This window comes from Amblyraja radiata, chromosome 13, assembly GCF_010909765.2.
Source record: "Amblyraja radiata isolate CabotCenter1 chromosome 13, sAmbRad1.1.pri, whole genome shotgun sequence".
Lineage (NCBI taxonomy): Eukaryota > Metazoa > Chordata > Chondrichthyes > Rajiformes > Rajidae > Amblyraja > Amblyraja radiata.
Window position 1 is genome coordinate 23,455,601 of NC_045968.1, and position 14,788 is coordinate 23,470,388.

At 40.1% G+C, this 14,788-nt stretch overlaps 1 protein-coding gene across 7 annotated transcripts in view; it reads right to left on the reverse strand.

The window, feature by feature from the left end:
• The window catches only part of LOC116979703 (rho guanine nucleotide exchange factor 4-like), a 361,797-nt gene that overhangs the window by 233,924 nt on the left and 113,085 nt on the right, over positions 1–14,788 (reverse strand). Inside the window, exon 1 of one of the 7 annotated variants that reach the window (XM_033031415.1) lies at positions 12,887–13,549. The exons of the other annotated variants lie outside the window; for them this stretch is intronic. Within the exon in view, the coding sequence (XP_032887306.1) occupies positions 12,887–12,925 (39 nt within the window). The 5' untranslated portion in view covers positions 12,926–13,549. Of the gene's footprint in view, positions 1–12,886; positions 13,550–14,788 lie in introns of those variants that run through there. 7 annotated transcript variants of the gene reach the window in all.

Consider the following 14,788-nt stretch of genomic DNA (forward strand, 5'->3'; position numbering starts at 1 on the left):
GTCTATCTCCTATCTCCTATGTAAGGCCCATATCCCTCACACTCCTTTACCCAAAACATTTAGGACCTGAATAACTATGTTTAGAACTAAGAATGTCAATTTAAAAAAGTGCGTTCTTGAAAGAACACTTTGTCACATTAATTATTATCTGAGCAGTATATGTTCAAGGACTTGAAAATAGGCTGTTCATTGAGTAGTGATTTTTCCTGATTAACAAAAGTTTTAGGTTGTTAATCTCTTAGGACAGGTCACATGCAGCATTGACATTTGGGTTAGTCTCTGTTCTTACCAAGTCCTGATGAGACTTGATTTTAATCATTCATTTTCTTTGAATTGTGTGTTGCTGTCAAGGCCAGCATGCATTACCCATCCCTAGTTGCCTATGAGAAAGTGGTGGTCAGACAAAAATGCTGGAGAAACTCAGCAGGTGAGGCAGCATCTATGGAGCGAAGGAAATAGGCAACGTTTCTGGTGAGTCACTGCGAGTGTACTGGTGATGGTACTTCCATGATGCTGCTGGTGGTGAGTTCTGGGATTTAGATCCAGTGATGAGGAAGGAATTGGTATGGTTCCAAATCGGCTTATTGGCCGGTAATCATATTGAAATAGACATCTGATATGCTTCAATTACTTTTTAAAGCTCTTCCCAATTCTCCATCTTGTTGATCTTTAGTACTTTAGGAATACAGTGCGGAAACAGGTTCTTTGTCCCACCTTGTCCGTGCCGACCAGCGATCACCCCATACACTTAACACTAGGGACAAGTTACAATTTTTACTGAAGCCAATTAATCTACAAACCTTCTTGTCTTTGGAGTGTGGGAGGAAACCAGTGCACCCGGAGAAAACGGAGAACGTACAAGCTCCATACAGACAGCACCCCTGGTCAGGATCGAACCCGGGTCTCTGGCGCTGTAAGACATCAAGTCTACCACTGTGCCACCCTACATCTAGTGATGCAGGACAAGGAAATGCAATGCATTTTGTCGATGGTAGACACGTTGGCCACTTTATGTTAGTGTTGGAGAGAATGGATGTTTTTAAGAGTGGTGACAAGGGTACCAATTAAGAATGGAGGCACAATTCTGCAGCAGGCAGTGGTGGTCCTCTCAATATAAACAACATTGAAGAGAAATATTTTGTATTGTGTAATTGAATCCACAGCGATTTATAAAGTCCTAGTTAAAGCAACCCTTGGTAATAATAAGGCTATGATACAGATTACATCATTTTTCAAATTAAATACAACTCTATCGCATTTGCTTTTCCCTTCTTGAGAGAATTTTGTTGCTTGGCTATGTCTTTTGTTTTACACTTTTGGCATTATGAAGTACTCACAGGTCATCCAGAGCACAGATGATTATAGCATAATATTTGCTTTACATTGTCTTGTCAACATGCCTTTAGCCCATCATTCAGAAACCCTTCAGTATCACATTTCAACTTCCCACACAAACCATGTTTATTAACTGTCTCCTTCAATCTGACAATTTAATGCTTGGCTTCGTACTGTTACTTTCCAAAGTTGTGTAGGATTTTCAAAACTTTACTTGTTTTACTCAAGACTAAATTCAAATGCAGGTTCCAGGGGTGAAAGGATATACCTTGATCCCTTGCGATAAATCCAGTGCCCTTGAATCTGTGGTGTGGGAAGGGTTTCCCACTGGAAATTCTGGTTCCAAAGAATGGTTGGATAAGGAGAATGATAGTACATATGCCAGGCTGCCTCAGAGGTGCTCCAACCCTCCCCTTGACACACAAGGACTTCCTACAGAACGTACACTGCATCATTGCAAGGTCCGCGTTTAACCAATGAACAGGAAACTAAACCAAGTAGTCTGCTATTCTCACCTCATGAGCAAACAAGCCCTTGGTAATGGCAGATTCTCCTTTTGGGAACCTATTTGAAAAGATAAGTGGTCGCAGATGGTGTAACATTTCTGGGGCCTTTTCCAAGTGTTGTTTGAAGCAGTAGAGTGTCAGCAATATTAAACAATGGCACGAAACACAGAGGCACAACATTAAATCCAACCGGAACACTGAAGTAAACAGATTGATGGCAAAATGAAGATGTTTCCTGAGGTGGGGGTAAAGAAAATTGCCTTATGCCCCAGTACATCATGGCCACTAAAAAATAGTGGATGTATGACTAAAATGACAATTGGAAAGTGCTGCTAAAAGGAATTGAAGACGGTCAGACATCTTTTTCAATATGATTACCGACCAATACTATAAATTCAGCAGAACCAGCCACATAAATGCTGTGTTTATAAGATCGGGTTGGAAGCTGGGTATCATGCAGTGTGTGACTCACCTGCTTACACTCAAAGCATGAAGGAATACTGGCCTGACTGAAATCAGTTCCAAGATTTTGCAAGAAGCTTGACAAATTCCAGACACTATAGCCCACTTTACTGATGAGATCTCCAGACTACTTGAAAGATTTTGTTAAATATTTTTTAATTAACTGTGGTGAGGTTGGAGGATAGAATAGTGTATAAAATGTCCATGTATAAATTAAAGTATAAAGTTGATAGTTGTTCATCTCCAAGTTGGCATGGTGCTTTATTGTTCTTATTGTTTATTCTTATTGTTTATTACTTTATTGTTCTTAACTAGACACCATCTTGGTTGATCTCTTTAAGACTATATTTTCAACATGTACACTCATAGGGCTTAAATAAATAAATATGCAGATTATAGTCAAAGCTCAGCTTCTGCCTCTTGTTGGTTCAAGATAACACAATCAGCAATTATATAACCCTTCTAAAAACACATTTTGCAACATTCCAACTTCAGCACGTTCTTGGACCACATGCACAGCAAATTACATTTATGTGTGGACTAACAGATGAGCATATCCAGTGCAAGACATCAGGCACGCTGCAAATAGCAGGAATACAATGGGAATTGCTGGAAATATAGCCAGCAAGTCGGGCAACATGAATGGTTAGAAAAATGGGCAATGTATCCGGTCAGTAATGTTTTCTTTAGATCTCCAGTCCTAATATTTGAGCAGGCAAGTAAGATACCTATGGAAATGGCAGGAGCAATGACATGAATTCCAGCATCAAGCCTTGATCACATGTGATGAATGGCACCCAAAGCAGATGTGGCTGCAACCCTGTGACCATTGCAATTGGAATTACTAGGCACAAGTGTGTCAGTTCAAAGCAGCAAGATATGCAATCTGTAGAAAACAATTCATACAGACTCTGTGCAAAATATTTCTGATAAGAGCAAAATGTCACAGTATCATGTAGTCCAGAGATGCATATTATTCCTCCAACATCTGGTGCAAATGAAAGCTGAACAAAAATAACATCAGCTACACTTTTAGTGTCACAGGGAGTGCAAAACTTGTGACACTGTTAAATTTGTAAACATATGCAAATATGTTAATTAGTTTGCTTTCCTTTTGATAAAACAAAAAGAAGCAATATAGTAAATATAAAATTGTTGTAAACAATAATTGTTTTTTTAAAGTTGCCATGCCTTTAAGGAATAAAGACTAAAAAACGCTGTAAACTCAGCAGATTATGCAGTATCCATGAAAATCCATTCAGTTAATATTTTGCATACAATAAATATTTACAGAATTTTTTTTTCCATTTTACAATTTTTAAATATTTTTTCCATTTGTTATTAATCAATGCCAGCCCTGCAACATATGTTATACAAAGATCCAAAGACAATCTGTTAAGAGCACTTGGATGAACTACACATTTCTCTTGAACTCTTTCTGTATCCTCTGCAATGGATCATTAGAGGTTAATAAAACGCTGAACATTCATGCTTTACACTGCTCGCTGTCTGAATCATGGAGCAGCTTGTCCAATATCACCATTTCTGAACAAAATGCATGTCACCCAACTCATTATTCAATGTTGCTTCTTTGCAGGTCATGCTGTATTTCTACTTATTTCTCCTGATGAATTGCAAATTACAATAATTAAGTTCCCTGATGCACACATCAAAGGAAACCCTGTGATATTGTATCCAATATTTAATAACCAAAATTCAATGTTGTGGGGTACTCCTTCATTTTGTCTTATTTTTAACTTATCGGTCAGTTTTGATGGAGGTTATTGCAAAAAATAGCAAATTCTCCATTCTCTTTGACAAATTACATAACTGTGGCTGGATAATAAATGGCTAATCGTGTACACAATGGTGTCTTTGCCTCGTGTTATCCGGGTGCTTCATGACAGCTGTGAAAGTTGGGTTATATATCGCTAATAGAACAATAAATTGAACAGGTTTGATGTCGTATAACATTCCTTGGGTCATCAACAAGACCAATCAGAAATCTGACCTCCAGGGCGCACAGACTGCACTGAACACTCAAACGTTTCTGACAAATTTGTGCTCCACAGTCAACTCAAGAATCATCTGGGATGACGAGGAAGGCAATACCTCCTATACTTGACAAGGTCTCAAGAAATTCACAGTAGGAGTATCCTGCCTAAATTTTCCACTATTGGTGTCCCATAGCTGCACTGTGTCCATTCAGAAAATTTACAATTCACTCACCAGGGCTTCTGGAACAACATTTTTTAAAACCGTAAATGTTATCACAGTTCGGTAAGGGCAACAAGTGCACACCACCACCATTAAATTCCCTTGAAGTTGCACACTACTGTGACATGGAAGTATATCACTGTTCTGTCACTGTTACAGGTCTTAAGTCCCCCTATATAGCAGTATGGAAGTACATTCACCTGTAGATGGACATTTAAAAACAGTAATGCTGGAAATCTAAAATGAAACAAAAACATTTGGAAACATTCAGTAGGTCAAGCAGCAGAGTGAAACTTGTCTGGGATCCTTTACGTGAGAGAGAGAAAGGGAGCGCTAGAGTGAGTGAATGCAAGAGGGAACGAGAAAGAAAGAGAGAGAAAGAGAAAAAAAGAAAGAGAGCATGAGAGATTGCGAGATAGTGAGCATGAGAGAGAGTGAGAGAAAGAGAGATAGGAAGAGAGAAAGAGAATGTGAGAAAAAGAGCGACAGGGAGAGAGAATAGAGAAAGAGAAAAAGCGAAAAAGAAAGAAGTACAGCTAATAGATAAGTTACTGGATGGGATGGGTATTTCCCAGATGAGCTGTTGCAAGCCGATCAGACAATGGCCAATTGATTAACATTTGTAGTCTTGTTGGTGCATTTTGCAGGATTCCTCTCCTGAATAGACTTGTGCTGCTACTGCCTTGCTGACCTGAACTGTGGAGAAGATATCACTGGAGGTGCCAAGATGCCATTATCTGCCACTGATACATTCCAACTCTGGAATGAACACATTCCAATTCCAATTTCACATACTATTGTCTTTCATAAAAATAAAAAAAGCTGCAGATGCTAGAAAATGGAAGCAAAAAGATAAATGTTGGAAAAACCCTGAGAATAGTTAGTCAATGTGACTTACAAATCACTGCCACCATTTTAACTTCATTCAATAATTCTTGAGTGAAGAAGGAGAAATGTTTTTTCCATCAAGCTTAGCAAGGGTAGATCAGTTGAGATTACACGCAGACAACAGATTGGTTACAGTGAGAAAAAAAAGTGGTGCTAGTTACGTTACAGGTGAGCAGACATTTGCTTACCTATGGAAGCCTACTAATTCTTCATCCTCCATTTGAACAACTTGCGATGACTGAGATTGTTAACATTAAAGATTGACATCTGTACAATTAAACACTAGGGACAAACCAGCTGAAAGACTTCTCAATCTTAGATTTGTACTGTGGTGCGTTATGCATCAAGCTGCATTCTTATGACACTATGCAAAACCTTTGGGGTGCTCCCTCTGTTAAGTCCAGTCTTAAAAGTTACGGAAGTTAGACATTTGTAAATGCAAGCAGAAGGCTTTTTCATTACTCAGCCTTCCGTTTCAAATGGGGCTTTGACGGGCTGTGTTCAAAGATGTACACATGAGTCTGAAAGCCTGTGGGAGATGGGCATTGCTGTGCAAATTTGTAGGAAAAAAAAGAACAAAGCTGTTTCAGAAGTGCCCGTTGTTAATATTCTTGTCACTCTACACTTCAAATTGCAGTGGTTGGGCAAAACAGAAAGAAAGGGTCCCGATGTAATTGGAATGAACTAAGACATTCCTAGAACTAGATCAATTTCACAAACACAATTAAACAAATTGTCAGGTTAGCTCAGAGCTTCAGAAAATGTATTGCATATTACTGGTTAAAGTCACAGCTGTAAAGTTGTGGTTGTGGCCACTAGAGTGGCTTAGAAGAAAGTGCAAACCCTCATCCCACTTCTGCACCCATGTTGCAAAAAAGTTTGTTTTTTTCCTCATTGAATTGTAAGTGAATTGATCAAAACATATCAATCCAGAGAACCAGTGCTGTAACTAACAATATAATTACAATGCTTTGTATGTATCAAGGTGCTGGAGCACCTGAGTCTCCAAAGAAAAGCAGCAAGAGGGAAGAAGGTCTTGAAAATTAATCAAGTAGGGTTTAGAACATAAAACCGTACAGCACAGGAACAGACCCTTTGGCCCACAATGTTCGTGCCAAACATGATGCCAAGTTAAACTAATCTCTTCTGCCTGCAAATAATTTTATCCCTCTATCCCTTGCATTCATACATGCCTATCCAAATATGTCTTAAACGCCAATTTCAAATCTGCTTTCACTCTCACCCATGGCAGAGCATTCCAGGCACCCACCACTTTGTGTCAAAAATATGTCCAGCACATTTCCTTTACACTTTGCCCCTACCACTTTAAAACTATGCAGTCTGGTCTTTCACGTTTCCACCCTGGGAAAATGGTTCTGCTTCTCCACTCTATCTATGCCTCCCATAAGTTTATATACTTCTATCGGGTCTACCCTCAGCTTGTGACATTCTAAAGAAAACAATCCAAGTCTGTCCAATCTCTCCTTATAGCTAATACCCTCTAACCCAGGCAGCATTCTGGCAAACCTCTTCTGCACCCTCTCCAAGACCTTCACATACTTCCTGGAATCGGGTGACTAGAACTGCACACAATATTCCAAATGTGATCTAATCAAAGTCCTATAAAGCTGCAAGATGACTTCCTGGCTGTTTTATTCAATGCCCTGATGGGTGAAGACAAGCATAACTTTTGCCTTCTTTACCACTTGTGTTGCCACTTTTTGGTGACCGATGGACTTGGACTCCACGATCATTCTGTGCATCGGTATTATTAAGGGACCTGCTATTAACTGAATACTTTCTCGTTACATTCAACTTCCGAAAGTACAACTCCTTACACCTGCTTGGATTAAACTCTCTCTGCAATTTCTCCGGCCATTTCTGTAGTTTACCTCTAATCACACTGTAAACATTGACAGCTCTTCTCACAGTCGGCAACTCCGTCAATTTTGTTGTTGGCTGCAAACTTACTAACCAACCCATATATATTTATATCCAAGTAATTTGTATATATCAGAAACATCACAGATCCCTGTGGAACTTCACTGGTCACAGACCTCCAGTCAGAATAATACCCTTCACCATAACCCTCTGTCTTCTATGAATACGTCAATTCTGAATCCAAATGACCAAGTAACTGAGGATCACAAGCATCTTATTCTTCTGGATCAGCCTACCATGATCAAATGCCTTACTAAAATCCATATAAACAATATCCACTGTCCCACCTTCATCGATCACCTTCATCACATGATAAATATGGAATCCACTACTTATATTCACCAATGGCATGCACGAGATTGTGTGGAAGATGCATTGCTCTGCTGTTTAAAATATCAAGTCCTCCCACAGTCAATTACTAATGTCTTTAAATTCCTACTCCAAGGCAGAATGCACATGTATGAAACAAAGCTAGCCCTCGGTAATACTAAAGAATAGGTTCCTTCAGTGATCCAGTCCAGCTCAATCTATATAACAGTGACTTACCACAAATTCAAACATGTCTGCTTCGTTGAGATTCATGCAGAAAAATAGCTATATTTTCATGAACCCCTCATTTCCAGTCTCCTTCAATTTAGATAACAATCTGCCTTTTGATTGCCTCATTTCCTCACTGTGAATTCTATTGCTTTGAGTCAAATGGCCACATAAAATCCAATACCATTGTAAGCAGAAGATCAGATCTGTTCACCAAATGGCCTAGACAGATTACCTGTTTGTCTAATCTTGCCATGCACATGTTCAGTGTTATATGTCCCAACTTAATAACCATGACTTAGATTTTGAAGGTCTTTAGGATGTACACCATGAAAGTTGAACTTTGATGCAAATTGATTTTTTGCCACAGTGATTATTAATATGGGTTACAATCTGTGATGCTGGCTCTGCCATTCAGGGCAGCTCTCCTTTATGTCCCCATTGACATCTGGTCCTGGCCCACCCACTCTCAGGGTGCTATTGCCTTACTTTCACCAAATGGAAATTGTATTAATTCCGCCCCATATGTTAAGTCACTGGTCATCTCACTGTTTCAGTCCACTGTTTCAGTCTGAACAGTTAAAGCAAATGTTCAAGGTTCTTTAAACGCAACTTTTATTTTCAGATAGGAGGAAAAAGTATAAAACATTAAACCCAAACCAACTCAGTTTAGACTAATGCCACTTAAATGGGCCAATGTCTAACAACACATCAATGGTAATCAACAAAATATGCATGTTGAAAATCAGAAAGAACACAGAAAATGCTGGAACCATTCACCAGGATAAGCAGCATTGATGGAAAGAGAAACAGAGTTAAGGGCCTGTCCCACTTTCACGACCTAATTCACGACCTTTTTTACTTGTGGACATATTTCATCAGGCTAGAAAAAACGCCGCGGCCTACTTGATGCCACGTGTACCTACGACTAGCATCACGACCTGCTACGACCCACCTACAACCTCCTACGACCTCGTGATGACCATGCTGCGAGAATGAGTCACGGGCAAACTCGGCAGAGGTCGTGAATTAGGTCGTGAAAGTGGGACAGACCCTTCATGTTTCAGGTCCAAAACCCTTCGTCATTTCTGACCTGACGTGTTAACTCAGATTGTCTTTCTACTGATGCTGCCTGACCTACTGAGTGGCTCCGGCATTTTCTGTTCTTATTATTACTGAAATGTCGATTCAAATGTCTGCAAAGTGGTGTCTTCCAACATATCTTTGCTTAAATTGCATAATTGGAGTGATCGTAAATGTAACTAATGTAGAGTTGTTGAAAGTAAAAGGAGACGATGGATAGATTAAAATTGTCATGGGGGCATGGAGTTGATTTGGACATTCACTTGTCTTTTAGGTCCACTGTTCATCAAACAATAAAGATATGTTTATCTCTGAATTAAGAGCTGCAAACTGAAGGAATCTCAAAAACAATCGCTAACACTGAAGTCAATTTACAAAGCAGCTTTTCAATGGAGAGAAAAATAACAATCCAGCACTTGCTAACACAAAGAACTTTAACCAATAAAAATGTAATCTCATTTACAAGAACAATGGTAACTCAATCCTTTCAAATTTGGGGAAAGAACAGCAGATCTGAAGAAGGGTTTCGGCCCGAAACATCGCCTATTTCCTTCGCTCCATAGATGCTGCTGCACCCGCTGAGTTTCCCCAGCAATTTTGTGTACCAGCAGTTATTTTAACCCTTGCTTAGGATAAAGTGTGCTTTTTCCAAAGAAATTAATATAAAGCTATGCAATGTTGATCTACAACATCATGGTAGCATCTTATTTTTATAGTCAATGACTTGTCCACTGAAATATCCTTATGTCATGGCAATCTTAAGAAATTGAGATTTGATGAAGGTTACAGTCAAATGCTGTGAAAAGATGGAAATCAATGTCAGAAAAGCACAGAGGCACAGTTGGTGGAGCCGCTGCCTCACAGCTCCAGAGACCTGGGTTTGATCCTAACCTCAGCGCTATCTGTATGGATTTTACAGGTTCTTACTGTGACTGCATGGTTTTTCTTCGGGTGCTCGGGTTTCCTCCTATTTCCCAAAGACGTGCAGGTTTGTAGATTATTTGGTCTCTAATGTGTAGGGGGTGGCTGTAAAAGTGGCGATAACATATAAAGAGTGGGAACTGGCGATCAATGGACTCAGTGGCCCAAAGGGCCTGTTTCCATATGGTATCTTATAATCAATTCAATCAAGCAAAATAATAAATGTAATTTCAAAAATAGTGCATGTTAAACTCCAAATTATAACAAAGCAGAACCATCTCCCAGTAAATTTGTGGGCTATGATTGGAAGAGGTATCTTCTGAGTGTCACTAGGTTACTTGAAGACAGGAGAGTTTGAAGAGATGTAACAAAGGATTTTAAAATTAAATGTTATGATACTCAAGACATTACCAATGAATAACTTTAAATTAAAGTTGAAACTAAAAGTGAGGACCAAGAATTAGATAAACTACTGTCTATAGAGAGCTAGAATGCCAGACCATTGTGAACAGCTGAGATAACTACCTGGGCCCTACATGAAAGGTATATTTGGAGCTGACATGTATGCTTGGGACAGTGGAGGGAGAGCTGAGCAGTGGAAGTAGAAGAGGCAAAACAGGTACAATGGTTGGGATGAATTCTTTCTGTACTCTAAACCTCATGATTCTATGCAGTTCTGCTTCAACTGGCATGGGTGAAGGCAAGTTATTTCTCTGCTATTAGAAGCAGCAAGTGGAATTTAATAATAAAACACACATTTTAAAATGCCAATGCACCAAGGAGTTGTTAAAGTTGTGCCTGACGTAAGTTGGTTGTGCCTGCATGACCTTCATTAGAATGTAATTGGAGCAGGACTAGATGACACAGCCCCTCAAGCCTGCTTCACCATCCCAGATAATTGTGGTTGTTTTCTATACCCCTCAATTCCCTGATCTTTCAGCAGGAAATGTACTTACAGAACATTATATTGCACTAAACATTATTCCATTTATCCTTTATCAGTACACTATGGATGGCTTGATTGTAATTATGTATAGTCTTTCCACAATAAACTAAACTAAACTCCTATTTAACTACCCACAAATATTCAACCACTACAACATAGAAACATAGAAAATAGGTGCAGGAGTAGGCCATTCGGCCCTTTGAGCCTGCACCGCCATTCAATATGATCATGGCTGATCATCCAACTCAGTATCCTGTACCTGCCTTCTCTCCATACCCCCTGATCCCTTTAGCCACAAGGGCCAGATCTAACTCCCTCTTAAATATAGCCAATGAACTGGCCTCAACTACCTTCTGTGGCAGAGAATTCCAGAGATTCACCACTCTGTGTGTGAACATTTTTTTCCTCATCTCGGTACTAAAAGATTTCCCCCTTATCCTTAAACTGTGACCACTTGTTCTGGACTTCCCCAACATCGGGAACAATCTTCCTGCATCTAGCCTGTCCAACCCCTAACTTTGTAAGTTTGGGGCAGAGAATTCCAGATATTAATTTATTATACATGGTAGCCCTATGTTGACCATGTTTTGGTGTGTGATGTGCGGGCCTGACTTGTGTCAGATGTGCTTGATCTGATGTGTAGGAAGGAACTGCAGATGCTGGTTTAAAACAAAGATAGACCCAAATGCTGGAGTAACTCAGCGTCAGGCAGCATCTCCGGAGAGAAGGAATGGGTGACGTTTCGGGTCGAGACCCTTCTTTAGACTTACTTGACCCGAGTTGTGTGTGCACCTGACCCACAAGATGCCAGTTTGGCTGAACAGCTGTGATCCCATCTTCACTTGAGCATGCAAAAAGTGTGGGAAGGAACTGCAGATGCTGGTTTACACTTTAGATAGACAGAAAATGCTGGAGTAACTCCGCGGGGCAGGCAGCATCTCGGGAGAAAAGGAACTGGTAGCGTATTCATTCCTTATCGCCTCTTCCACAGGCAACAATGGACCATTGTGGGCTCCACATTTCCTTTATCATTGTTGCTGGCGTTGATTTATCCCACTGAATACTTTGTTATTAATTTGTTCTTTGTATCTTTTTATATTTCTAGTTCCCTCCACTGACTCTAGGTCTGAAGAAGGGTCTCGACCTGAAACGTCACCTATTCCTTTTCTCCAGAAATGCTGCCTGACCCACTGAGTTACTCCAGCATTTTCTGTCTATCTTCACTTGAGCACGGTTGGGAGTGCCTCGTCGGGTCTATGGATTGCACAAATCAGGGCAAAGCCACTACCGACTTCACTCTTGCTCGACGCTACTGTTTGGGCGCACCTGACCTGCCCCCAATGTGCGTCCACTTCAGGTGCTGACACTTCCAGTGCTTCGCTCGCCTGTCCTGACCTGCCCGGTGTTTGCGTCCCTGACCTGTGATGTGTGTTTGCAGACCCTTGCTCTGCAAACCCCTCCAGACCTTTCCCGGCGTAAACAAATCTGATGTGAGCATTTTTAGGAACTTTTAAACTGGTAACCCCCCCCCCCCCCCCCCACACCACATCCAACACACACGGGAAATCAACATACTCGCTGGCATTCACATTCACATTCACATTTCCGCGATGAGCTATGGGCATATAATTCCTATATCTTAATCGCAGAATGGGAGAGTAACCAAGGCTGCCGTTAACGCTGTGTTTTAGTCCCCCATAGGTGAACACACTCGCCGGCAAGTCAACAATAAACGCCCCGCGCCCCAAAGTGCCCAACTTGCATAAGCGGAGAAAAGCGTAAACTTTTTCTGCAGTTGGATAGGGGGAGATATGAATATCTGTTTTGCAAAGGAAATAAAAAACAAATCGACATGTCACAGCAGATCTAGGAGCGAGAAACAACCACCAGAGCTCCACACTATGAGAAGCAAGGTGAACAATGTTGACTGGCAGAGTACTGAAATCTGGGCAAATGCCTAAGCAAGCAACATCCCCGTTCCAACACTTTTGTATATGTAACCCGGGCAGCGCCGCTCCCGCACTCCGCCTCATATTAAATAAAAGCTTACCTTGAAAAGCGACCGCATGAAATAGATAATACTGAGCATTTTGTTGCTGCGAATGTCAGAGAGCTTGTCTGAGGAACGTTGTTCATTTCAGTTGCCGTTCGTCTACGGTGCCTCAGTTTGACGGTGTTTATTGTCACTATTTTAGAGAGACTTAGTGCTAGTGCTATACACGAACTCTGCCAGGAGCTTACATTAAGGAGTTGCATAATAATTAGAGCTTATCTATTTCCTCTTTGCAAAGCAGTTGCTGTGTGCGGGCGAAGCAGCGCTGGAAAAATGTTCTCGGAGTAATCTTATACAAATGTAAAATTGTGGTTTGTCTGAGCGTATAATGTAACTGGCGAAAACAGTCCACTGGAATGCCAAAGCCTCGTCAGAGAGGGGGCATTTTTACGCTTGTGATGTGTATTTCTCTTTTGTTTCACGAGGCGGTCAGTTGCAGAGCTATAGTAATAAACTTTACAAGTTATTGTAAGTTTGGAAGCGATGCTGTAACTTTTTTTGTAAGTAACTCTTTATGGTCATTCCTCCGATAACCTAGTAGGTTTCAATGGAGACCAAATACAAGCAACTGAATTCAGAATATTACCCAGTCTAAGCTTAGTTAAATAACATAAATACATAACCGAGTTCTCCAAAGTACCATTAACTCTCGCACTGCTACACATTTTTATTCGTTTAAAAAAAAAAAAAGCCTTAATTTTGATTTTGGAGACAACTTTTAACTCAGATAGGATCAAGAGTGCGTGTCCCTTTAAATTACATGATGATTAGATTCCAATAATGGCTCCATTATTGCAGCCCCAGTAGCTATTATTATACAATAAACTTTCTTCTGGTGAATATTAATTGTGATGTGAACGTTTATATTGTTAGCTGGGGGAGAAATTGTTTCCACTGGCATTAATGGCCAGATGTCAAAAGAACTGGGTGGAGTCAGTGAAAGCTGAGAAGATTTATTTCATGCAGTAAATTATGTTGAACTGGATTGCACTGTTCAACAGTACGATGGGAACTGATTTAATAAGTTGTAAAAGAGAGCTAAAGTAAAGAAAACAGACAGTGTGAGAGTGAAACTAATTGAACAAGTCTTTAAAAAAAACCAAAAGTATGTTGAACTGAATGGATACACTTTATTCTACAGAGCAATAGTTATTGCCAGTCTGGTGAGTATTTAAACAAAGCATGGCCTCAAACTTAAGCTGATCCTTACTTCGACAGAGGAGAGATAAAGTATTCATTCATAACTACAGTATTAGAGGTACAGTCTGAAAAGGAAGCCTGAACCTGTCAAAATGCTTAGCCAGAATATCACCCAGAATAACATAGAATAACACTCAGAAATATGGCATAAAGGTGTAAATTGAGTAATAAGATTTCTGCTTATTGTCATTGCACCATTAAATGGGGGCAGTGATATGGAGCAATCCAGGCAGTCTGTCCTTTGTTCAGGTCACCTGGGCAGTGCCGAGCAAAGCAGACTGAAAGAGGAAGAGTGAGAGAGAGAGCGAGAGAGAACTTGACAACTTATGCTTGCAGGCTTCACATACCTTTCTGCAGCTGATGACAGATCAGACCGGCACAGAGCATGGACTGACTTTCCATTTTCTGTCTGAGAAGGATGATGAATGGGAAATAGCAAAATAGATAATATGTGTGACTTACATTCAACATAAGGGGAGCTAGTCTTTAGTTGATCTTTTAAGATGCATTTTTAAATTGATCGTTAGCACGAATTGTTTGCCACTATAAGATCAAAAGACACACTTGTACTCAGTTGAAGTTTCCTACTCAACTCCCACTAAGATTCAGTGAATAATTCCAATTCATAAATAGACCTATTAGGAATTAAAATTAGATTACATGAATTTTCATATTTTACATTCTTAAAGTCAGGCCATT